The sequence below is a fragment of the Ictidomys tridecemlineatus genome, chromosome 10 (genome assembly GCF_052094955.1).
Source record: "Ictidomys tridecemlineatus isolate mIctTri1 chromosome 10, mIctTri1.hap1, whole genome shotgun sequence".
NCBI classification, from domain to species: domain Eukaryota; kingdom Metazoa; phylum Chordata; class Mammalia; order Rodentia; family Sciuridae; genus Ictidomys; species Ictidomys tridecemlineatus.
This window is the reverse complement of record NC_135486.1, coordinates 14,704,345-14,724,734: the sequence shown is the minus strand read 5'-3', so window position 1 is coordinate 14,724,734 and position 20,390 is coordinate 14,704,345. Positions and strand designations below refer to the sequence as shown.

At 35.1% G+C, this 20,390-nt stretch overlaps 1 protein-coding gene across 1 annotated transcript in view; it reads right to left on the bottom strand.

Moving 5' to 3' along the window:
- The window catches only part of Dhx9 (DExH-box helicase 9), a 38,549-nt gene that overhangs the window by 15,356 nt on the left and 2,803 nt on the right, over positions 1 to 20,390 (bottom strand). The window contains 13 exon segments of the mRNA XM_013356185.4: positions 3,224 to 3,306; positions 4,007 to 4,148; positions 6,992 to 7,183; positions 7,754 to 7,831; positions 7,927 to 8,088; positions 8,208 to 8,297; positions 8,754 to 8,890; positions 11,279 to 11,325; positions 13,590 to 13,738; positions 14,466 to 14,578; positions 16,239 to 16,356; positions 19,066 to 19,206; positions 19,797 to 19,929. Coding sequence (XP_013211639.2) covers positions 3,224 to 3,306; positions 4,007 to 4,148; positions 6,992 to 7,183; positions 7,754 to 7,831; positions 7,927 to 8,088; positions 8,208 to 8,297; positions 8,754 to 8,890; positions 11,279 to 11,325; positions 13,590 to 13,738; positions 14,466 to 14,578; positions 16,239 to 16,356; positions 19,066 to 19,206; positions 19,797 to 19,907 — 1,563 coding nt within the window. The 5' untranslated portion in view covers positions 19,908 to 19,929.

The window sequence follows — 20,390 nt, the reverse complement described above, 5'->3', positions numbered from 1 at the left end:
ACAAATAAAATAAGAAATCATTTAAGACATTTGGGCCGTGAGATACATACACCTAAAAGACTTCTTATTTTTTAAACACACAAGATATTAACGAAATTCAGTTTATCAGGAAGCTGGCAAAAATGCAAAAAGAAAATGTTACAGTGAGCTAGAGTACCAATTTTAAGAAACTTTATATAGCCTAAAAGTTGTGGGGATTAGAAATGAGTGCCTCGTGCCCCAATGTGGTGGGGCACACAACCATAATCCCAGCAATTCAGAATCCTAAGGCATTAGGATTTATTGGAGGTGTGACACACTGTCTCAAAAAGGGGGTGGGGGGAGTGTTATTTTGCTTTCCATAATATTTTTCTTATTTCTCAACCAAAGAATTAACCTAAAAATTTAGTGAAATTTAAATTAGCAGGCACACAACTTTGGGAACAAAGGAGAAGTCCTCATAAGGCCAAATTCTCAGTTGCAAAAGTCACATTTCTTTATTTTAAACCACCACCAAACCGATTTACCGCAGAAACATAAATCAATCCACCAACATAATATTTTGACTACATTTTCATCTGTCTGCATAGTTGTAAATCTTCCTACCTTCTCCAACCACCACTATCCTGAATCTTAATCCTTTATGCGTGTGTACTAAAAATATACATAAATATTGAATTCACAAAAGATAAAGCTAAATTATGTCCTTTGGTGGCATTTAAATATCTCCTACAAGCCATAAGAAAGAAATTCTGCTAATCCAAATGATCTCCAACACTTGAAATGATCATCCAAATTTTATTACTCAAATGTAGTGCCTTATCATAGAACTGATCTATACTATCCCATTTCCCAAAGAGACTAACAACTCAACTTGGCACATGTATTAGTAAAATATTTCTTCTTTTATCAAATGCCTGTTTATATCTTTTTTTTGCAAGGGCTCTACCACTGAGCAACACAACCCCAGTCCATTTCTTTTCATTTTTAATTTAGTGTCTCTCAAAGATGCCCAGGCTGTCTTTTAACAGGGGATCCTCCTGCCTGGTTTTTCTGGGATTGCAGGCATATATCACTGTTCCTAGCCTTCTTTTTATATTTTACTCATTTTTCTAACAAGTCATTTAAACTTTTTTTAAAAAATGGAACTTTTAAGAATTTAATAGGTCTATACTACCAGTGCAGAATTGTCTAGCTTTACAATATCTTTTGAATAAACAATAATCTTTATTTTAATATAGACTCATATTACATTCTTCAAGGTTTGTGACTGTTGCTTTCTTTAATCATTCAAAATCTAGAACTATGCTGCTTGGAATAGTAACCATTGTTCATATGACCAATCACATAAAATGTGGCTAACCTGAATTGAGCTATGTTCTGAATATAAGACATAACCAGATTTTTGAAGGATTCATGGGGGAAAATTAAAACATTATTCTAAAAACTTGCTTTATGTTTAAAATATTTGACAAACTGGATTAAATGTTAAAATTATTTTCACTATTTCCTTCATACTTTCCAAAATATATTAAAAGCAAACTAAAATTACTCATGAAGTTCATATTGTATTTCTATTGCGTAGTGGTATCTAAAAGATGTTTACGTTTTTCAACTAACAATTTTCAAACTGTATTGTCATTTAAGTCAAGACCTCAATCTACCTGGAATTGATTTCTGTATCTTTTTATGAAGCAGGGTTCCAATTTTATTTACTTCCTCATGGATGATCCACTAGTTTTCAGTACCATTTATTGAATAATCCATTCTTTCCCCCACTGATCTGACAGTTTTAAACCAAAACTCAGAGAACACACAACACAATTTTCTTTTCAACTTCGTAGTATGTCAAACTTTTAACTCATGTACCACACTGAAATATTGTGGATTCAGAAAAAATCCTGGTGTCACCAAGGAAAGAAACTCCGTTTTGTTATTCTTTAAAAATGGTCCTCCGGAAGTATTTATAACCAGTTAAGTTCTGTGGAGATCTGTGGAGAATCCTGCTAGAATTTTGACTGGTTTTGAGAGAACTTGATAATTGATGTCAAGTCTTTCTACATGTTCTGTTCTTCAACATTTTATAACAACTCTCAAAAGTTTTCCTATAGAGAGCTTACATATCTTTTTCCAGGGGTTTAATATCAAGTACTTCATTCAAATCATTACCATGGTAATATTGACATCTTTTAGATGTTTCCTGTTTGCTTAAAAATACAAAGAATGCAAATTTTATATCTATATACCTATATTAACGTTTTATCCAATCACCTTGTTTTAAGTAATATCAGGATGGTGACAATTTGAATGAATAAACCACACACTGAAATGTTGCAGACTTATCTTCATATAGTGTCAATCTTTTAATTCATAAAATGATAGATTGTTAACTTCATATGCATTTCATTAAGGTCCAAAAGAGGCAAGGGCAGAATATCTGTAGTTTCTACTTAATTCTGGCATGGCCATCATTAATATCTAAAAAGACCAGATCTATATAAACATCCCAAATGGTAAATTACGGTCAAATTAAAAATAATGGCCAGGCGCAGTGGCATATGCCTTTAATCCTAGCGGCTCATGAGGATGGGCCAGGAGACTGCTAGTTAACCGCCAGCCTCAGCAATGGTGAGGTACTAACCAACTTAGTGAAAGCATGTCTCTATAAATAAAATACAAAACAGGGCTGGGGAAGTGGCTCAGTGTTACCCTGAGTTCAATCCCTGATGCCAAAAAGAAAAACAAAGGAACAGAGGCTGAGCATATAGTGGAGTTGGTAAAGTGCTTGTCTTGCATACACAAGGCCCTTGGGTTTAATCTCCAGTCCCCTCCCCCCACAAAAACAACATATAAATTTCTAGTGAAAACTAATAATAAAATTCCATTACCAATTAAGTCATGAAATCATTAACTTAGGTGTTTAATTATGCCAGTTTTTAGATATCACTTTATATATACTTATTTCAAAATACTTATAATATTCAAAATACTTTGAATAACTGCTGTGCATTTAACAGCAACAAAAAAGAAAAAAGCTAGAACAGACTTGCTAAAAAGATCATCTTAGTTTTTAAAGTTCACAGGTGTACATAGTAGCTAAATGATATAAGTAGCGTGAAAAGAAAATAAAAGCAAGGCACTGTATTTTGACTTCTCTGCATTTAGAACAATTAGCTTTAGCACCTTCTCTCTTCGTTTAGGAAATTAGCTTTAGCACCCCTTTGATTCCTCACAATTTACTTACATTGATGTCTCGTTCATGTATTTCATCTACAATTACATGACTGATTCCTCGAATGCCTGCTTCTAATTTTCTGAGAAGCACTCCTTGAAAAAAAAAAAGAGAGCAACAATCACAGATGTGGTTCTATGTTAGAGAAAAGTAGTAAAGTACTGAATCAAATAAGCATATTTCAAGACAACTAAACTTTAATATTCTGCTTATTATATATTTAGCATAATAAAAAGGAGGTAGTATATGTTGAAATATATTTTTCATAGACTTATTTAATTTTCTCTGTTATAATAAGCAGCAGATATAATTAAAAAATGGTGTTTTATTTTCGAAGAATTGTAAGACTGGCTCATTATTTAGAGTCTAATTTTTTGGTTACTCAAATTATTCTTGACAAACATGACAATACGAATGCCAAACAAGAAATCAAAACTCATTGGGGGTGGGGATGTAGCTCAAGAGGTAGTGTGTTCGCCTGGCATGCGCAGGGCGCTGGGTTCGATCCACAGCAACATATAAAAAAATAAAATAGGGCTGGGGATGTGGCTCAGGCGGTAGCGCGCTCGCCTGGCATGCGTGCGGCCCGGGTTCGATCCTCAGCAGCACATACCAACAAAGATGTTGTGTCTGCCAAGAACTAAAAAAATAAAATAAAATAAATAAAAAAAAAAAAAATAAAATAAAATAAAATAAAATAAAATAAAAATGCCGTGTCCACCCGAAAACTAAAAATAAATATTTAAAAAATTCTCTCTAAAAAAAGAAAGAAAGAAATCAAAACATATGACTCACCCACAGTACAAAACATTATACTGGCATGAGGACGGGGAAGTATAGACTCAAATCGAACACTATAGCCACAGCTTTTTCCAGGTTCTTCTCCTCTCTCATATGCAACTCGCTCTGCCACAGAAACTGCACTAATTCTCCTGGGCTGAGACACAAAAAAAAAAAAATTTAAAACCACAGAATTTGATTACACTTATAAAGGTTTTTAAATTATCATAGTAAAACTGTCTACTTAGTAATTGAAACATAAAGCAGTAATGATACCTTCCTACACTCCCCAATTATTTTAAAATATTATGAATATAGTAACCATTTAATTCCATAGCAGAGTTATTTATTTTATATAGAGTAATTATGTAATTTGCACTTTTTTGCACTAATGTAGATGGGACATATGAATGCTCTAACAATGAGCTAAACATCTCACTAAAATTATCCAGGCTGGCCTCAAACTTGCAATCCTCCTGCTTTAGCCTTCTGAGAAGCTGGAATTTACAGGTGTGTGCTACCTTGCTAGACACAGTGTTTTAAGAACTTTGCTAACCATCTACAAAAAATCCCATCAGACAAAAAGGTGGAATAATTCAGTGTATCTTCTACCTCGACTCAATATCATCCTATGAACAGAATAAAAACATGCATTCAATGGATAAGTGAAACTGATTTTCATGAATCAAATACAAAATAAAATTTGATCCACCACTGTACCATGTAGTTCACTGTTATACATTTGTCATAGACATCCCCAGATAAAGTTTGATATTTGCATTTTACAAATAAAATCACTGAAAATGTCCAATTGTTTGGGAAGGGACGCAAATTAGTAAGCAAATAATAAGATGAAAGGCAATAAAAAATTGATTTTTGTTTGAACCCAGTTTTGATATACCATGCAGGCACTGAAAATAATCCTTGTCATTTTGGTAGCAAACAACCTTTTGAAAAGATTTGTCTTTAGCTCATTGGTTATATTCTGTTTTTCCCTATGACTGGACTGACTAAAAACAGGGTAGTAGTGGGGAGAATAGAGCAAATTTAAGTGTTCCTCTTTAAAATGGTAACCTGTAGGAGCTGTTGCCGTAGCTCAGTGACAGAGTGCTTGCCTAGCATGTGCGAAGGCACTGGGTTCTATCCTCAGCACCACATAAAAATAAATAAAATAAAATCATTATGTCCACCTACAACTACAATAATAATGATAATGATAATCATAATCATAATAATAATAAGAAGAAGAAGAAAAATAAAAGACTTGGGAAGGATTAAGACCCTGCAATGTTTTACTGCATCAGGATCCTGGGCAGTTGAAACTTTCACCATGAGGCAAAAGATTCACAGCCAGTCTTGATTTGATTACCAAAATCAAAGAACATTCTGAGACAAAAAGATTGTTGGGATTCTTTCTCTAAAAACAAACTTACAAGTGAGTATTCATTATCAGAAATGTTTAGGACAAAGAATATTTTAGATTTTGGAGTGTATACATACATAATCAGAAAATTAAGAAATGGAATTTGATACTTTCATGTATATTTCATAGACCTTAAACATAAAGACTGAGGATGATTTTATGCAGTAAAATGCAATAACTGCATTTTGAATGTGGTCTGTTAGAAAATGGAACTGATTTTTCTAGTATGAGTTGTCATAATAGTGCTACAAGTATTTCATATTTTGGAGGATATAAAATGCTTAACGTGCAATTTTTATTATTTTTTAATTATTTTATTATTTTATTTCAAGATTTATTTGTAAGCTTCCACTTGTTAAGAATCCCTAACAAGTGTGAACCTGACTGAGGAGCATTATCTGGCGATTTGCATGCTCTCCATCCAAGTCTCAGAAGTACAAGGTTAGAGCTGAGCTGACACACTGGGATAACTTGCCAGCACTGATTATTGAAAGTACAGTATTACAATACAATTATTAAAAGGAAGACTCCTGAAGATAGGCATTTTGAGTTCTAGTTTTATTCTGTGTTAACCTTGGGTCTATTAAATTATTCTGGGCCTTACTTAGTAAGAAATATTAAATAAAAGCTACCTATACTTTAAGGACATTTTGTACTCCAAAGAAGTTTTTAAAAACTCAACTATTTAGAATAGATTCTAGAATACAGGCAAGCTTTCAGTAAAAGTTCACCATTACCTGGTTTACTGTCTTGCCTGTTCTTGCTCAGAAGTTTTTACTCCATCATAAAATGATTAAATTGATAAGGCTATTATTTGCTATGAGACAATTTTCTCCTTAGAAAGAACTCTTCACTCCTGTTTGATCCCAGGACTAAAACCTCCCTTTAGCATTGGATCCACTTTAACTTACCACATACAATAATGGAGATTAGAAAAACATCTGAGCTCTTTTTTTGGTTTTGTGTTTGTTTAAAATTTTTTACTTTTATTTATTTATTTTTTTATTTTTGTGTGGTGCTGAGTCATAACCCCAACTCCATTGTCTGTTTAATTTTAAAGGGCACAAGCTGGACACGTGCCTGTAATCCAGTGGCTGAGGCAGGGAGATCACAAATTCAAGGTTGGCCTTAGCAATTTAGTAAGACCTTGTCTCAAAAAAGCGCTTGGGTGCAAGCTCAGAGGTAGAGAGACCCCTGGATTCAAGCATTAGTACCCCAATAGCTCAATAAAAAACAAACTGGAAAACAAACAAAATACAACTGCCAGGTGTAATGGCCCAAACCATTGGCTAGGGAGGCTGAGGCAAGAGTCCTTAGCAACTTAATTCCGTCTCAAAATAAATAATAACTTAAAAAAAAAAAAAAAGCTAGTGATATGGCTCAGTGGTTAAGAGGCACTGGTTCCAATCCCTAGTATTAAATGAACAGCTGGGCTATTATACTAGAGCTTTCAGAGTCTTATGAGACTACAAAGGGGGAGATATCAAATAATCAAATAGCAATAACCTGATTTCCAGGTACTTTCATTTCTTACTTTATCAACACACCTCATTGGGTTAAAAATTTGAGTTACTTACTTGAGTTACTACGATATTACACTCCGCTGCTCGGTCATTCTGGATAAAGTCATCCAGTATGAACTGTGGAACCTGTGTGGTTTTACCACATCCAGTAGCCCCTCGGATAATGACAACTGAATTTTGACTAATTGCTTCCAGGATTTCACTTTCAAATTTCTTCACAGGTAATAACTCTCTCTCCTGCAAAACCTATTTTGTAAAAGTTACATGTCAGGCAAATTCTATTTTATTAGGAGTAAATATATTAATTCTTTAATAAAGTGACATCTCTAACACTCACTTCCAATGGCTTAATACTTAAAATACTTTTTCCATAAACTAATAATATTTTATCTATTAGAATTCTCTTTTCTAAATTTCCAAATAATATTGTAATATTTTCTAACACATTGAGTTTCCTAGTTCTTCATGACCATTCAGCAAGCATTTCCCCTTACCATTTGTTACACAATGTTAATATCTGTTAGGTAACAACTGGTATTTAAATGACAACACAATGTTGTTTTCTTTTTTAAAATACAACAAACCAATTAAATTTATTTTTGTTTTACATTAAATTATATGGGGGGTGTGTGTGAGATCTGTTTCTAGTCTTCTTACTCATAGTAATTACCCACAGAGGTAGCTAAGATTGGTAGTTTGGTGCATATCTCTAATCTACTTTTCTAGGAAGGACAAAATACAGTATTCATTGTCCTTTTACCCATACGTAGAATGTTATGAACCTTTAGGCACCATGTTTAAATACTTCAAACTTACTGCTTGCAAGTCATGATCCTGTTCCAGCTGGTACATCAATTCATTCTTGAGGTCCAAACTTATTTGTTCTGGAGTAGCCTGTAAAATTGGAAGGCAATATTCAATTTATTGTCTAACATAGACAATCTAATGAAATATATTAAAGACCTCTCAAAAAACAATGCTGTACTTACATAAGCCAGGGGACCCTCATCAATGTTGCTACTAGTCCAAGGATTCCAGTTGGATTGTGGAGGTGACCAAGGAACCACACCCACTTGGTTTTGACGCTGAGATGGTTCAAAATGAGCCAATTTTCCAATGTTGAGCATAACTGGCATAGAAGGATCAATAGGCTATTAAAAAAATAAAATCCCCCCAAAAAAAGAAAAAAGAGAGAGAAAAGTTGCATGAGTCCACAAGTCTATTGAGAGTTGTTCTATATAATGTAAACTAAAAAGCTAAATATGCTTACTGGGGGCACAATTTCAAGATTTAGCTCTTGAATCACATTTTGAAGTTGATGCTCTAAATCTTGAGAGATGTTAACTCTGTAAGGCTCCACCTACAGAAAAAAGATGTTGATAAAAATCATGTAACGTATACAGGAATACAACACAAACTTACAACAGTGGGAATAAGAGTATGCAACTGATATAAACATCTCATAAACCAAGAGTTAGTTTTAGTAAAGAGAATTGGTTCAGCCTAGTGTCATGGCAGGAGGCTGATCTCAGGTTCAAAGCCAGATTGCAGAGGCTGGAGACTGAGCTCTGTGCTTAGGCAGCCACTGGTTCAAGCTCTGGTTACCAGATCCCAACCTGCTTCAATGATTATTTGTTCCCTGTTCACTATAAACACAGGCCATATACAGATGATGAGCATGGTCATCCAATTTACTGTGTAGTAAGATTTCACAAAATAGGAAACTAAGCTTCTTTTTAGCCAAAAGATTAAATGTAAGCCAAGTTTAATCTGACTACATTCTCACTGGGCTAGGTTATTAAGTCTAAAGACTTACCGTCTCTCCTTCTTTCTTCTTTGTAAGTCCAGAGTAAGCTTCAATCACTCCAAGATGATAGAGCTGTCTGACAAGTGATAGGGCACAGGACTGTGCTGCCAATTTCTTATTTGATCCATGTTCACGTGCAAAAATCCCTGTAATATAAGGTCAGGATTACCAAAGCAGAAGTATAAAATGGAAGAAATATCATAAGCAACTCAGCACTTAAAACCAAAGAAGCCCTAAATACAGATTAGGCACAACAGGCTTCAACTGTTTTATTTCCTAACCAAATGCAATTCCACAATAACTTGTGGACTAAGTAAACAACCATTTTGGTTCTAGGCTTATTAAGACACATAAATCAATGCTATGAAAACAAACAACCTATTTTAACAAAGCTGTCATTATTACCACCATGAGGCAATAAAAGGGGATGACACCACATTTAACTTTTGAAAATAAAAATTGAACAATCATTTTGCATAGTGGTGCTAGCCTGTAATCTCAGGGAATCTGGTGGTTGAGGTAGGAGGATAGAAAATTTAAGGACTTCCAGAGAAGTCAATGAGATCCTCTTAAAAAAAAAAAGTGTGGGGAACAAACACAAACACACAGAACAGAGGATAAACCTCTGTGGTAGAGCACCCTGGGTTAAGTCACCACCACTGCCACCCCGCTCCCCACCTACAATTTAATGAATCACAAAATAAAAACAAAGATTTAGATTTCAGGTCTAATGACTGATGGTTGCAGGGGTGCGTGGGGGGCGTGTATAGTCACAGACTGAGACAGGAGGATTCCAGGCTAGGCAACATACAGAGACCCTGTCTCATAAAAAGGAGTAAAATATATATTTTAGGCTTTGCAGCCTTGTACCCTTTGTTAGTCTATCTTTAACATGTGAAAGCAGCCACTGACAATATTTAAATTAGAGTTTGATAAACAACAGGCCAGGGAAACTTTTTTTTGTTTTAAACAGCTGTAAAAATAACAATGTATCCAGTCTTTTACCAAAAATGCTGTGTCCAAACATCAAATGAATGGCTGCTGAGGTGTTCCAAATAGGCAGTTGGATTTGACTGGAGGGACACAGCTACTGAAACTATCTCAGTTAAAGAAAATACCAATGGACAATAGAAGTTTCTCCCCTATCTTTCAGTTTTCAAACTGATGACTACAAAACAAAAAAAGGGAAGCAATGATTGCCTTCTATTTACCTGAGTTACAAACTAATCCTAGTCAATGTGTGACAAAATTTAGAATGCTTTTATCCTCTTTTCCTTAACAAAGCCCCATCTACATAAAAAATAAATTATTTTCCATGTCTAGGATAAGAAATTCAACATCTGACGAACTGCTTAAATGTTGACACTATCAGCAAAGATTTTCCTCTGGTAAATTTAAATCAATTAAGTTAGAATTTTTAAGCTGGAAGGAACCTTAGGCCATTTCTCAATTTGCAGATAGGTAAATTGAACCCCACTTATGTCAGGTGTAATTTATTCAAGGTCACCCAATACCTACTACTAAAAAAAAACCAGGTACATGGGGGCTACTACTTCATTTTATCTTTCAAAACTTGCACAATGCCACTTCATTTCCAAGTAAAAAAAGCATATAGGCATTGTATTTTAGCTTTTTAAAACTTCCTAAATGAATAATCCCAATCTTTGTGGGTAACTCTCACATTTTCTTTTTTCTTGGTATTTAGGAATGAACTCCCTAGAGCTTTGCCACTGAGATACATCCCCAGCCATTGAGAAAGAATCTTCAAAATAAGTTGCTGGGTCATATTTACCTTTACTTTATGACTTTGAGTCTATTCATATAATATTACAATTCTTTGAAATATACATACTTTAAAATGCCTATGATAAAAAACTACAAACAGTATTAAGATTTAAAGGCAGCCATCTTGTAAAAAGAAATTCATATCTATAAATGAAATCTATCTCCATTGGTGAAGAGCAAATACAAAGCATTTAAAAAAAATTGGGGGCGGGGCCTGCTACCAGAGATTGAACCCAGAGGTGCTTTAACAACTGAGCCATGTTTCCCAGCTCTTTTTATTTTGACAAGGTCTTGCTAAGTCAAGTGGGACTGAATTGTTGAAGCCAGTATTATAGAAATTGCTTGGATCACAGTTGTTTACCACAATATCCAGAATAAAAAGCCTACTCTTCCCCACCCCGTATCTTTTTGGTATGTAGGAAATGCCTTTCCACTGGAAGAAGAGACTTGGATCTAATAACTGGTCCAGGTCCAGCCATCATCATGGGTGGCTGGAGGACTTTATAACACAACAACTCTCATACTGTGAGAGCCTCATTCCTCCTTTCCTCATCTACCACATCTTTTCCTCTAATCTCTTTTAGCTTTAATCTAGCCCTCATTTGAGTATAGTACTTTATATACTGCTATTGTGATTCTGCATATTACTAAATTCGTTAAAATTCTTTTCCTGTACATGAGTCTATTGTGTTTATTTTATAGACTAAAATACAAATGCTTAAAAAGCACAAGGAAGCAGTAACACTTACTTCTGCCCAGCTGCTTGATATAAATGGTCATTTCTGCAATAAAGCTCCTGTAACAACACATACAAACACGGTTAGGATTTTCACCGTCAGAAATAACTAAATCCAGATCTCCCAAGTCAGGCAGGCTTTCCAACTGCTTTAGGCAAAACTTAGCAAAGGAACATTCTAAACATTTATTTCTGTCCAATCCTAGAACAAAGTATGTAAACTTCAAATAATATACCACGCTGCATAAGATATTTATAATCAAAGTTGATGAGCCAATGGTTCATGAAAAGAAAATGTTAGGGTTTCAGATTCTATATTTACTTACTTATTCCAAAGGCTGGAGTCTAAATAGCTAGAACACATTCAATGTTAGAGCCCCCAAAACTCTTTAAATTATAGTTATGGTTAACTTAAAATCCCTGCGCATGGGATACTTTGTTTGGAGGGTGGAGTGGTGCTGGAACCAAAGGTATGCCACCCATTAAAGACTACTGAGATAAACTAACACATGCAAACTCACACATGCACATACACTAAGGCAGAGTTCCATTATCTCCCTACAGTTGGAAGCAGCCTTAGTAACCTATTTACACGGCATTTACTTAAATCAGGTCCTAGAAAATAAAACTTACAGCTAAAACGTGAGGGGAGTCTACAGAAATTACATATTCACACAAGGGAAAAACTGCCAACTGAAAACTAAGCACTCTAGTCCTTTCACTGATCAGGCACATTCTAATCTTGTCTGTGTGCTGTGAATAAAAGGTTAGGTAAGGCTTAAGAAAAAACTGTTAGACTCCTTCCTATATCTCTTGTGAACTGACCTTCAGGCACAGCGGCTTCAGGGATCAAAGGCCACTGGCTTTCAGGGGAACAACATCCACCCTTTCATTAATGACACCGATGACAGTATGTTTCTCAGCCAGGCTTAAAGTCAGCACTCAATCTCATTCTCCTCCACCTAGGGGGAACAGCGACACCAGAAATCAGTTTACAATAGTATCCCATGTGATTGCTTAGTTCAGCCTAAGCAGCAGCACATGTGTGTATGAACACAGACCTCTGGTGTTGCTGTCTGTTATGCCTTTTAATAAAGGACATACAAAGAGCAATGCTGTCCCAGCTCCCCCAACTGTCTCTGCCTCCTAAGTTGTCATGTCCTGAATTCTTTGCTTCTATGTATCAGAATTCAAAGATTCTATTAAAAAATGTTTGCAAACAATGAGCTTCAGGTACACTTAGGTATCTTATTCTTAAAAATCACCAAGTGCTACTAAGCCCAATTAGTTCAGAACAATTTATTAAAGAAAACCAATCATCGACAAGTGTTATTTTTCAATTATATTCATAAAGTTTCAGACTATGACAGCAGAAATAAAGTATAAATTTTGAGAATTCAGGACTGAATAAAACAGTGGGAAGCAGGAGGAGCCATGCTCTTATCATTTGGATTGAGTCAAAATTTCAATTTGGTAATAATTATTTTAGGGTTGCTAAATGCATCCAAGATTTTCAAGAAAATGTTTGTAATTTGACAATTTATTTCATATAATTAAGGACAGCAAATCGAATCATCTGGAAAGTTTCCATTAAAACTTTCACTCTCTTCCAATAAAAATAGTCCCCCCAGAAAAGTCTAATCCATATGAGCCTTCCTGGGAGTAATAATTACTACACCCTGGAATGCTCTTAGGAAGAACAGCAAGCAGGCTGAGAAACATACTGTCACATTAACAACTTTCCTTTATGTTCAGATTTATACATTAAACAACAAAAAAGTATGCTAAACCACATATAGAGACTGAGGTCATCCTTAACTTTACAGCCCTTAAATGCCAACAACAGAACTCTCAAAGCCGGCGACGTTCAATCTGAAATGAAATGTGGATCTAGATGCAATACAATCGACCTGAGTATGAAACATACATGTAATGTGACCCATTAAACACATAGTACTTAGAACTTCCTCTAAGAATACCACAATGAACAAAATTGTCACCTCTAGCTGGTTTTTAACTCAATTAACAAGCCACTACTAGAGGCTTTGGCCACTCATCGATTTTAAATGTGAACGTTAAGTCTAGCATCACAAACAATGCCAATGAACTACTTAGTACTAGTGGCTGTAACTTTGGCCTCAGACTTAAATGAGAACCTTAAAAAGTCCAGCATCACCGAGATTTTGCATATCTTCTTACAACCACAACCACAGTAAACTGCTGATCCACACAATAAACCAGTTAACACAAAAATAGAACACATTCAACAACAAATATTCAAAACAACCTTAACGCTATAGAAAGAAAGAGCGAAACAAGCAAACCTGTTGTGATCCGGACCCACTTGGGTGTATTTATATTCTCCTTGGATCTTTTCTTTTTGGAAATACTGGTTCAGGCGAGCCTTAGCATTTTCCAAGGTCCAATTTCCATGAAGTCCAGCATTTAAATCTACTTCTTCTGACTCTAGAGTCTGTGGAACCAGTGATAATTAAATCTGGCTGCACTAATTTTAGTGAAGTTATTCATACTTAAGACACAAAAATGTTAACAGTATTTTTGTCTTAATTTTAAAAATTTGTTCTAATTAATGGTCTCTTCTTTGCACTATCTTTTATACTATAAAATTTCTAACCTTAGTCAAAACAATCAGAATCCATTGTGGTTTAAAAAAATTGTTTTTTGGTGGTGTTTTTTTTTTCCTTTTTTGGAAATGGGGTTGCTTTGTGAATGCAAGGCAGACACTTGGCTACTGAGCCACATCCCAGCCCAGAATTAATTTTTAATGCACCCGAAGATCCTATGTATCAACAAGCTATTGTAAAGTATTGTATACTGTTTATTAATTGTTCCAAAACTGACAATTTTTGTGCTCACTACTTTAAATGTATTGAGAAAGAAATGTATTATTAATATATTTTTGCTTTGAGCTTATGAAGTGAGATTTCCTGAGATAATTACATTTCCTATAAAGTAGAAGAAATTTTTACATTATCACCAGGGATAAGTACTGTTTTTTTTTTCCCATAGGCAATCTGCCCAGATTTAACCAGTAGTTTAGGTTTATGGTAATTCATGTAAACAGTCTTAAATAATCATTTAAAAGAGTCACTGAATTATTAACTTGTTAATGTCATAAACATTGCTGTGACTCCAGTCCCAAATTACATTTCCAGAAGTGAAAATAGTGGGTGACTTACCGCTTGTACTTCTTGTTCCTCCTTTCTTGAGTAGTAATCTTTCAAGTTGGCTCCCCGGTCCCAGGTTGGTCCAGGAGCACCACCAAAGCCAGATGCTCCCCCAGAATTATTTTCTGTTAAAGAAAACAATTGTTCTCTTGATGAATCAAGGTTAAAAAAAGAAAAGAAAAAAGAAAAAAAAAAAACCTAAATATTTTAGAGTCTTCCTACTGTAGATTTTCGCACTTTTTAGAGAGAGAGAGAGAAAGAATATGAATTTCTTAATACTTATTTTTTAGTTTTTGGTGGACACAACATCTGTATTTTATTTTTATGTGGTGCTGAGGATCAAACCCAGCGACTCGCGCATGCTAGGCGCACGCACTACCGCTTGAGTCACATCTCCAGCCCCATTTTGGCACTTTATGTTTAAACATTTGGCGCTTTAAGTTTCAACAATTTGTTAAAAGGCCTGAAATCTTCACAATTGAAGTGTTATATTGAAACAGATTTAAATTGCAAATTTCAAGGCTGATAAAGCTATTTTGTAAAAATTATGAGCAACAGTTTGTGACAAACAATCCAGCATGTAAAGATTTGTTTTAGACTTCTTACAAATATGTAATAGATTCAATGTTTGTTTCTTTACTAAAGAACCTGACAAGAAAGTCAACTGTAGGACTGACTGCTCGAGGAAATAAGAAGATGAAGAGGTGTAAGAAAGTGATGACTTTTTTTTTTTTTTGGTACTGGGGATTCTACCCAGGGATGTGTAATTTTAAAAAGTCACCAGTGTTCCCCCCTCACCTTTTAAAATTTTGACCCAGGGTGTCTCACTAAGTTACTCAGGACCTCACTAATTTGTTGAAGCTGACCTTGAATTTGCAATTCTCTTGCCCCAACCACACCCAGCTAGAAAGTGATGACTCTTATAAGAAAGCATAACAACAGTGCTGATTACTAAAGTTGACTACTTTAGTAATTTTTTATTTACTCCTGAAAGCAATCTTATTAAGTAGATGCTATTTCCTAAATTTTCAATCTAAAAAGAGGGCTGAGGATGCAGACCAATGGTAGAGTGCTTGCCTACCAATCCCAGCATTGGGGGGGGGAAAAAAAAGAAGGGGTTGGGGTTGTGGCTCAGCGGTACAGTGCTCGCCTAGCTCGTGCAAGGTCCTGGGTTTGATCCTCAGCACCACATAAAAATAAAGTTATTGAGTCCAACTACAACTAAAAAATAAATCTTTAAAAAAAAAAATGGATCTGAGCCTTAGCAATCTGACCAAAATCCTACTTATTCTTCCTTACAGTAGACATCCCAATAAAAGTATATGCAGAATCTGACAATGTTTGCTTACTTAATGGGTAGTAGATTTAAGGGCTGATTCATACGTAATATTTGGTCTACAATATAGCTGGTAGAATGAAAAACAAGAAAAAGCAAGCTAAGGGTTTAGTTCAATATTGAGAATTTGCCTAACATATGAAACCAGGTACAATTTACAGCACCTCCCACTTGAAAGAATTCTAAGACCCTTTAAATAAATGTTCTAGCCTGCACAAAATTTTTCAGAGGCAAAAATTAATAACACTTATGCTGTAGAACATTTTTAAGAAAAATAAAATGATCTGATATGATCTGATAGTAACTGACAAACTTAAGATAATCATGGGTCATTTCTCTTAACATCTTGAGTTTACTCTAGTTTTTTCCTCTCCAAATGAGAAAGCTAAGATGATAACCAAGAAAGACTTGAGTATCTTCAGTCATGCACACATATTCAAGTCCCTTACCTGCCTTGAGAGCCAAATGTGGAGGAAGAGGTCCTCCCATGGTTGTTGGTAATTCTCCTCCAGTACTTGCTGTGGTTTCAGATGTCTCAGCAGGAACAGTGGGTGGAGGAGGGGCAATCTGTGAGAGGAAAAGTCAAAGCAGAATCAGTGTCTTTATGTTCAGGAACTAGAAAATTCTTTTAATGTATTAAGGACGTGCATGTGTCTTATCTTCTTCCCCACAATATTTTCCCCATCATTTAAAAATATTTTTAGTTGTAGATGGACACAATACCTTTATTTTATTTATTTTTATGTGGTGCTGAAGATCGAACTAACCCAGTGCTTCACATTTGCTAGGCAAGCACTCTGCCACTGAGCCACAATCTCAGTCCCATCTTTTTTTTTTTTTAAAGTCATCACAAAACCATTTAGTTCTCATTTCAGGCAGTAAAAATCATGCATAACTTTTCACCTGAGAGAGTGTGTGTGTACACACATTTAAAAATATATAAAGTATGTAAATATAATTTTTCCACAAACAATAATATCAGCTTGTACTGTCACTTTTCTTAGTATCTTTTTTTTTTGGTACCAGAGATTGAGCTCAGGGTACTCAACCACTGAGCCACATCTCCAGCTGTATTTTATATTTTATTTAGAGACAGGGTCTCATTGAGTTGCTTAGTGCCTCGCCATTGCTAAGGCTGACTTTGAATTCAGGATCCTCCTGCCTAAGCCTTGTGAGAGGCTTGGATTATAGGCATACACCATTGTACCTGGCTCATTTAGTACATTTAATGAACAAACATTCAAATAAGTATCTTTTATAGGTGCTCCCATGAACTAGACATCATTCTAGAGGGAAGATATGACAACAAAAAAAGGCAGAGTTTTATCTCCATGAAACTACATTCTAATGGGAAGAACTAGATAGAAGACATAGGGAATGTAAACGATCACTATTTTCAGTAAATATGGAAAGCCATGCTTGTGAAGTCAGATCTGAGAAAAAATACAGTGGAAGGAGCCAACTAAGGGCATATTTGAGGGGCCAAACATACCAAAGAGAACATCATTATGTATTTAATGAATTTCCTACTTCTTTAAATACTGATTTATGTAAATTTTAACCTTACTGATATGTTATATGGATATACATAGCCCAAGCAATAGCATATTGATAGACATTTGGATTGTTGCCAACTTTAAACTAACAAGAAAAAATATTGCCACGAACCATTTGGACTTTGATCTATCTTCTTCGGGATAAAAAATTATGAAAATTAATTTCCTGGGTTTAAAAGTGGTGGCACACACTTGTAACCCATCTACTTACTTAACTAAGGAAGATGCCACAGGAGGATTCCAAATTAGAGGTTATATAACAACAGGTGGGATATAGAGCAGTGGTACAGTGCCCCTGGGTTCAATAAATAGCCTAGGAAAGGAGAGAGGGGGCTTAAGAGATACCAATAGAAATCATTTGGGGCTGGGGATGTGGCTCAAGTGGTAGCGCGCTCGCCTGGCATGCGTGCAGCCCAGGTTCGATTCTCAGCACCACATAACAACAAAGATGTTGTGTCCGCCAATAACTAAAAAATTCTCTCTCTCTCCCCTCTCTTTAAAAAAAAAATAATATAGACAATATTCTTAAATATTGTATTTTGTGGTACTGGGATTTAAACCCAGGCACAATCCACCACTGAGCTCCACACCAGTCCTTTTTTGAGAGAGGTCTTGCTAAGTTGCTGGAGGCTGTCCTTGAACTTGTGATTCTTCTGCCTTAGCCTTTGGAGTGCTGGGATTACAGGACTGCCCCATTGCACCAGGCTGCCAAAACCTTTTATAAAAACCATCTTTCTCTTTGTTATCCCAGAGATTTCACCTAAACCACGTCAACAATTCTTCAATATTTTGGAAAATGCTTAGCTTCATTTTTTAATAAATAAGAATTAAATTTAATTAAATACCAATAAAAAAAAGATGTTTGGGTATTTTATTCTCACATAATACAATTAAAATAATTAGATGAACAAAAAAAAAAAAAAAGATATTCCACTGCACAAAACACTTTCCCCTCTAAGTGAAAAATTATGAGTCTAGGTCTTCCATACATACTGAGATTGCATAATCTTACAAATGAAAGAGTCCAGGAAGTGGCACCACAAAATATGCATCTTTGGACTTGAGGCAAAGGGCACAGGGAACTCTCTGCCTATAAGAGGGACCCCCCAAAAAGGAACTCAATTGTCCTGAATCCTCTCTTCTCATCAATCTAGTAAAATTTTACAGAATCACTGGACAGGAAATTAAAGGTTGGCAACAAGCCCAGACAGACCACCTCTTCTTCTGAGGATGCAGAAGGATCCTCCTCAATATATGAGGTTCTTATGTTACAATGAACTCATTGTAAGACAAAAGGTAAAAAATGAATTTAATACACCTAAGTTACTAAACTTAATAGCTCAGCAACAGTATACTGTAGAATATTAGCTGTTTACCCTTGTGATCAGAGAGATGACTGGGAGCTTGAGTTTCTTATCCTGTATTATTGGTAGTCTGGTCAAAATTCAAAAGTTGAAGTACCATTTCTACTGACTGCCTATCACTTTTGTACCATTTCAAGTAGAAATGGTCAAAAGCCAGGGATCATTCTGAAGTATTCACTGTTCATTCCAACTTTAGTATATGTGCTATTCTTCAGTTATACTCCTGCCTGTATGATAAATTGGTACTTTTTCTGGTAATCTGTTTTATATTAGTTTAATCTGACCCCCAAGAACCTAGAAGGATGAAAGGAAGTCACTTATCATTCCATTATACAACATACATATCAAGTACTTACCCCCATAGCCGGGACTTCTTCACTCTTTACTTCATTTATTCGAACCAAATAGTTAACAAAGTCTCTGGCAGCATTGCTCTGTGCATCTTTTTTATTGGTAGAGTTGCCCATGCCAGTGTAATTAAACCCTTCTACTCGAACCTTCAAGAGTCAAGGGAAAAAAAGTGTATTAAAGCTGGGTAATTCTACTTAAAAATCTTATAATTCAAATAGTCCATTAAGAGATAAACAGCTAACTTTTAGTTAAGTACTCTAAAAGTACACTAAAAACTAACACACCTGAGAACACAAAGGCTACCTTAAAAAAACTTGAACCGTACTATCTAGTGAAAAGCTAAAATTATAATAAAGATATTCATTTAAGTGGCTCAGATATTCTCATGTAACATGTTTAATCACATTAAAACCTGATTTGATAACCTCTCCAATTACTCTTTCAAGCACTTTGTTTCTAAAGATGTAGTAAAATTACAAACAGCTTATCTAACTTTTCTAATTTTTACTACTGTTGAGGAAGATTTAAGTTTTAGTTAGAATTATTTATCTATTATATTATTCTATAAATAATGCTTTCTTGGAAATGATTTATAATGAAAGAGAATAGCAGTCAGTCACAATACAAGAACTATTCTTTCCCACTGTGCAACCGATTTTTAACATTCCCAAACAAAAACATTTTAACCACAAAACTAGCTCTATAATTCACATAAAGAAACTGTATTCTGTAGTACCTCACACATGAATTTCTGCCTGTTTTTGTTCCCTACTGCTCTAATTTCATACGCTGGGGTCATCTTCCTTTTGCCACACCAGGCATACAGAAAATTTTTAACGTCACCCATGATTCAGGAGTCTTCTTTGGACCTAAGAAAACAAAGTTGGTTAAAAATAGCATGATACCAAAACCTGGAAATAAAACATTACCTGGAAATTACTAAAATCTAGGTCAACAGATCAAGGTTGTAAAGAAATTTCCCCACAATGGTTATCTTTGGGGTCTAGTAATGATTTTTATCTCTTCTTAAATATTTTATGCAATGTCCTACATTCTACAAGGAGCATCTATTGTTTTAACTCATTTACTGATCAACAATGGAATTTATGGCACATTCTATTACTGTCTACAGAGGAAGAGACTAAGGCTTAGAAAACTAAGTAATTCATTCATGATGGAGGCATAAATTCAAAATACAGAATATTATATTAAAAAATGGGCTGGGTGTGGTGATGCATGCCTGTTATCCCAGGGAGACTGAAGTAGGAGGAATTAAGTCCAAAGTCAGGCCCAGCAACTTAGTGAAGCCCTCAGGAATTTAGGGAGACCC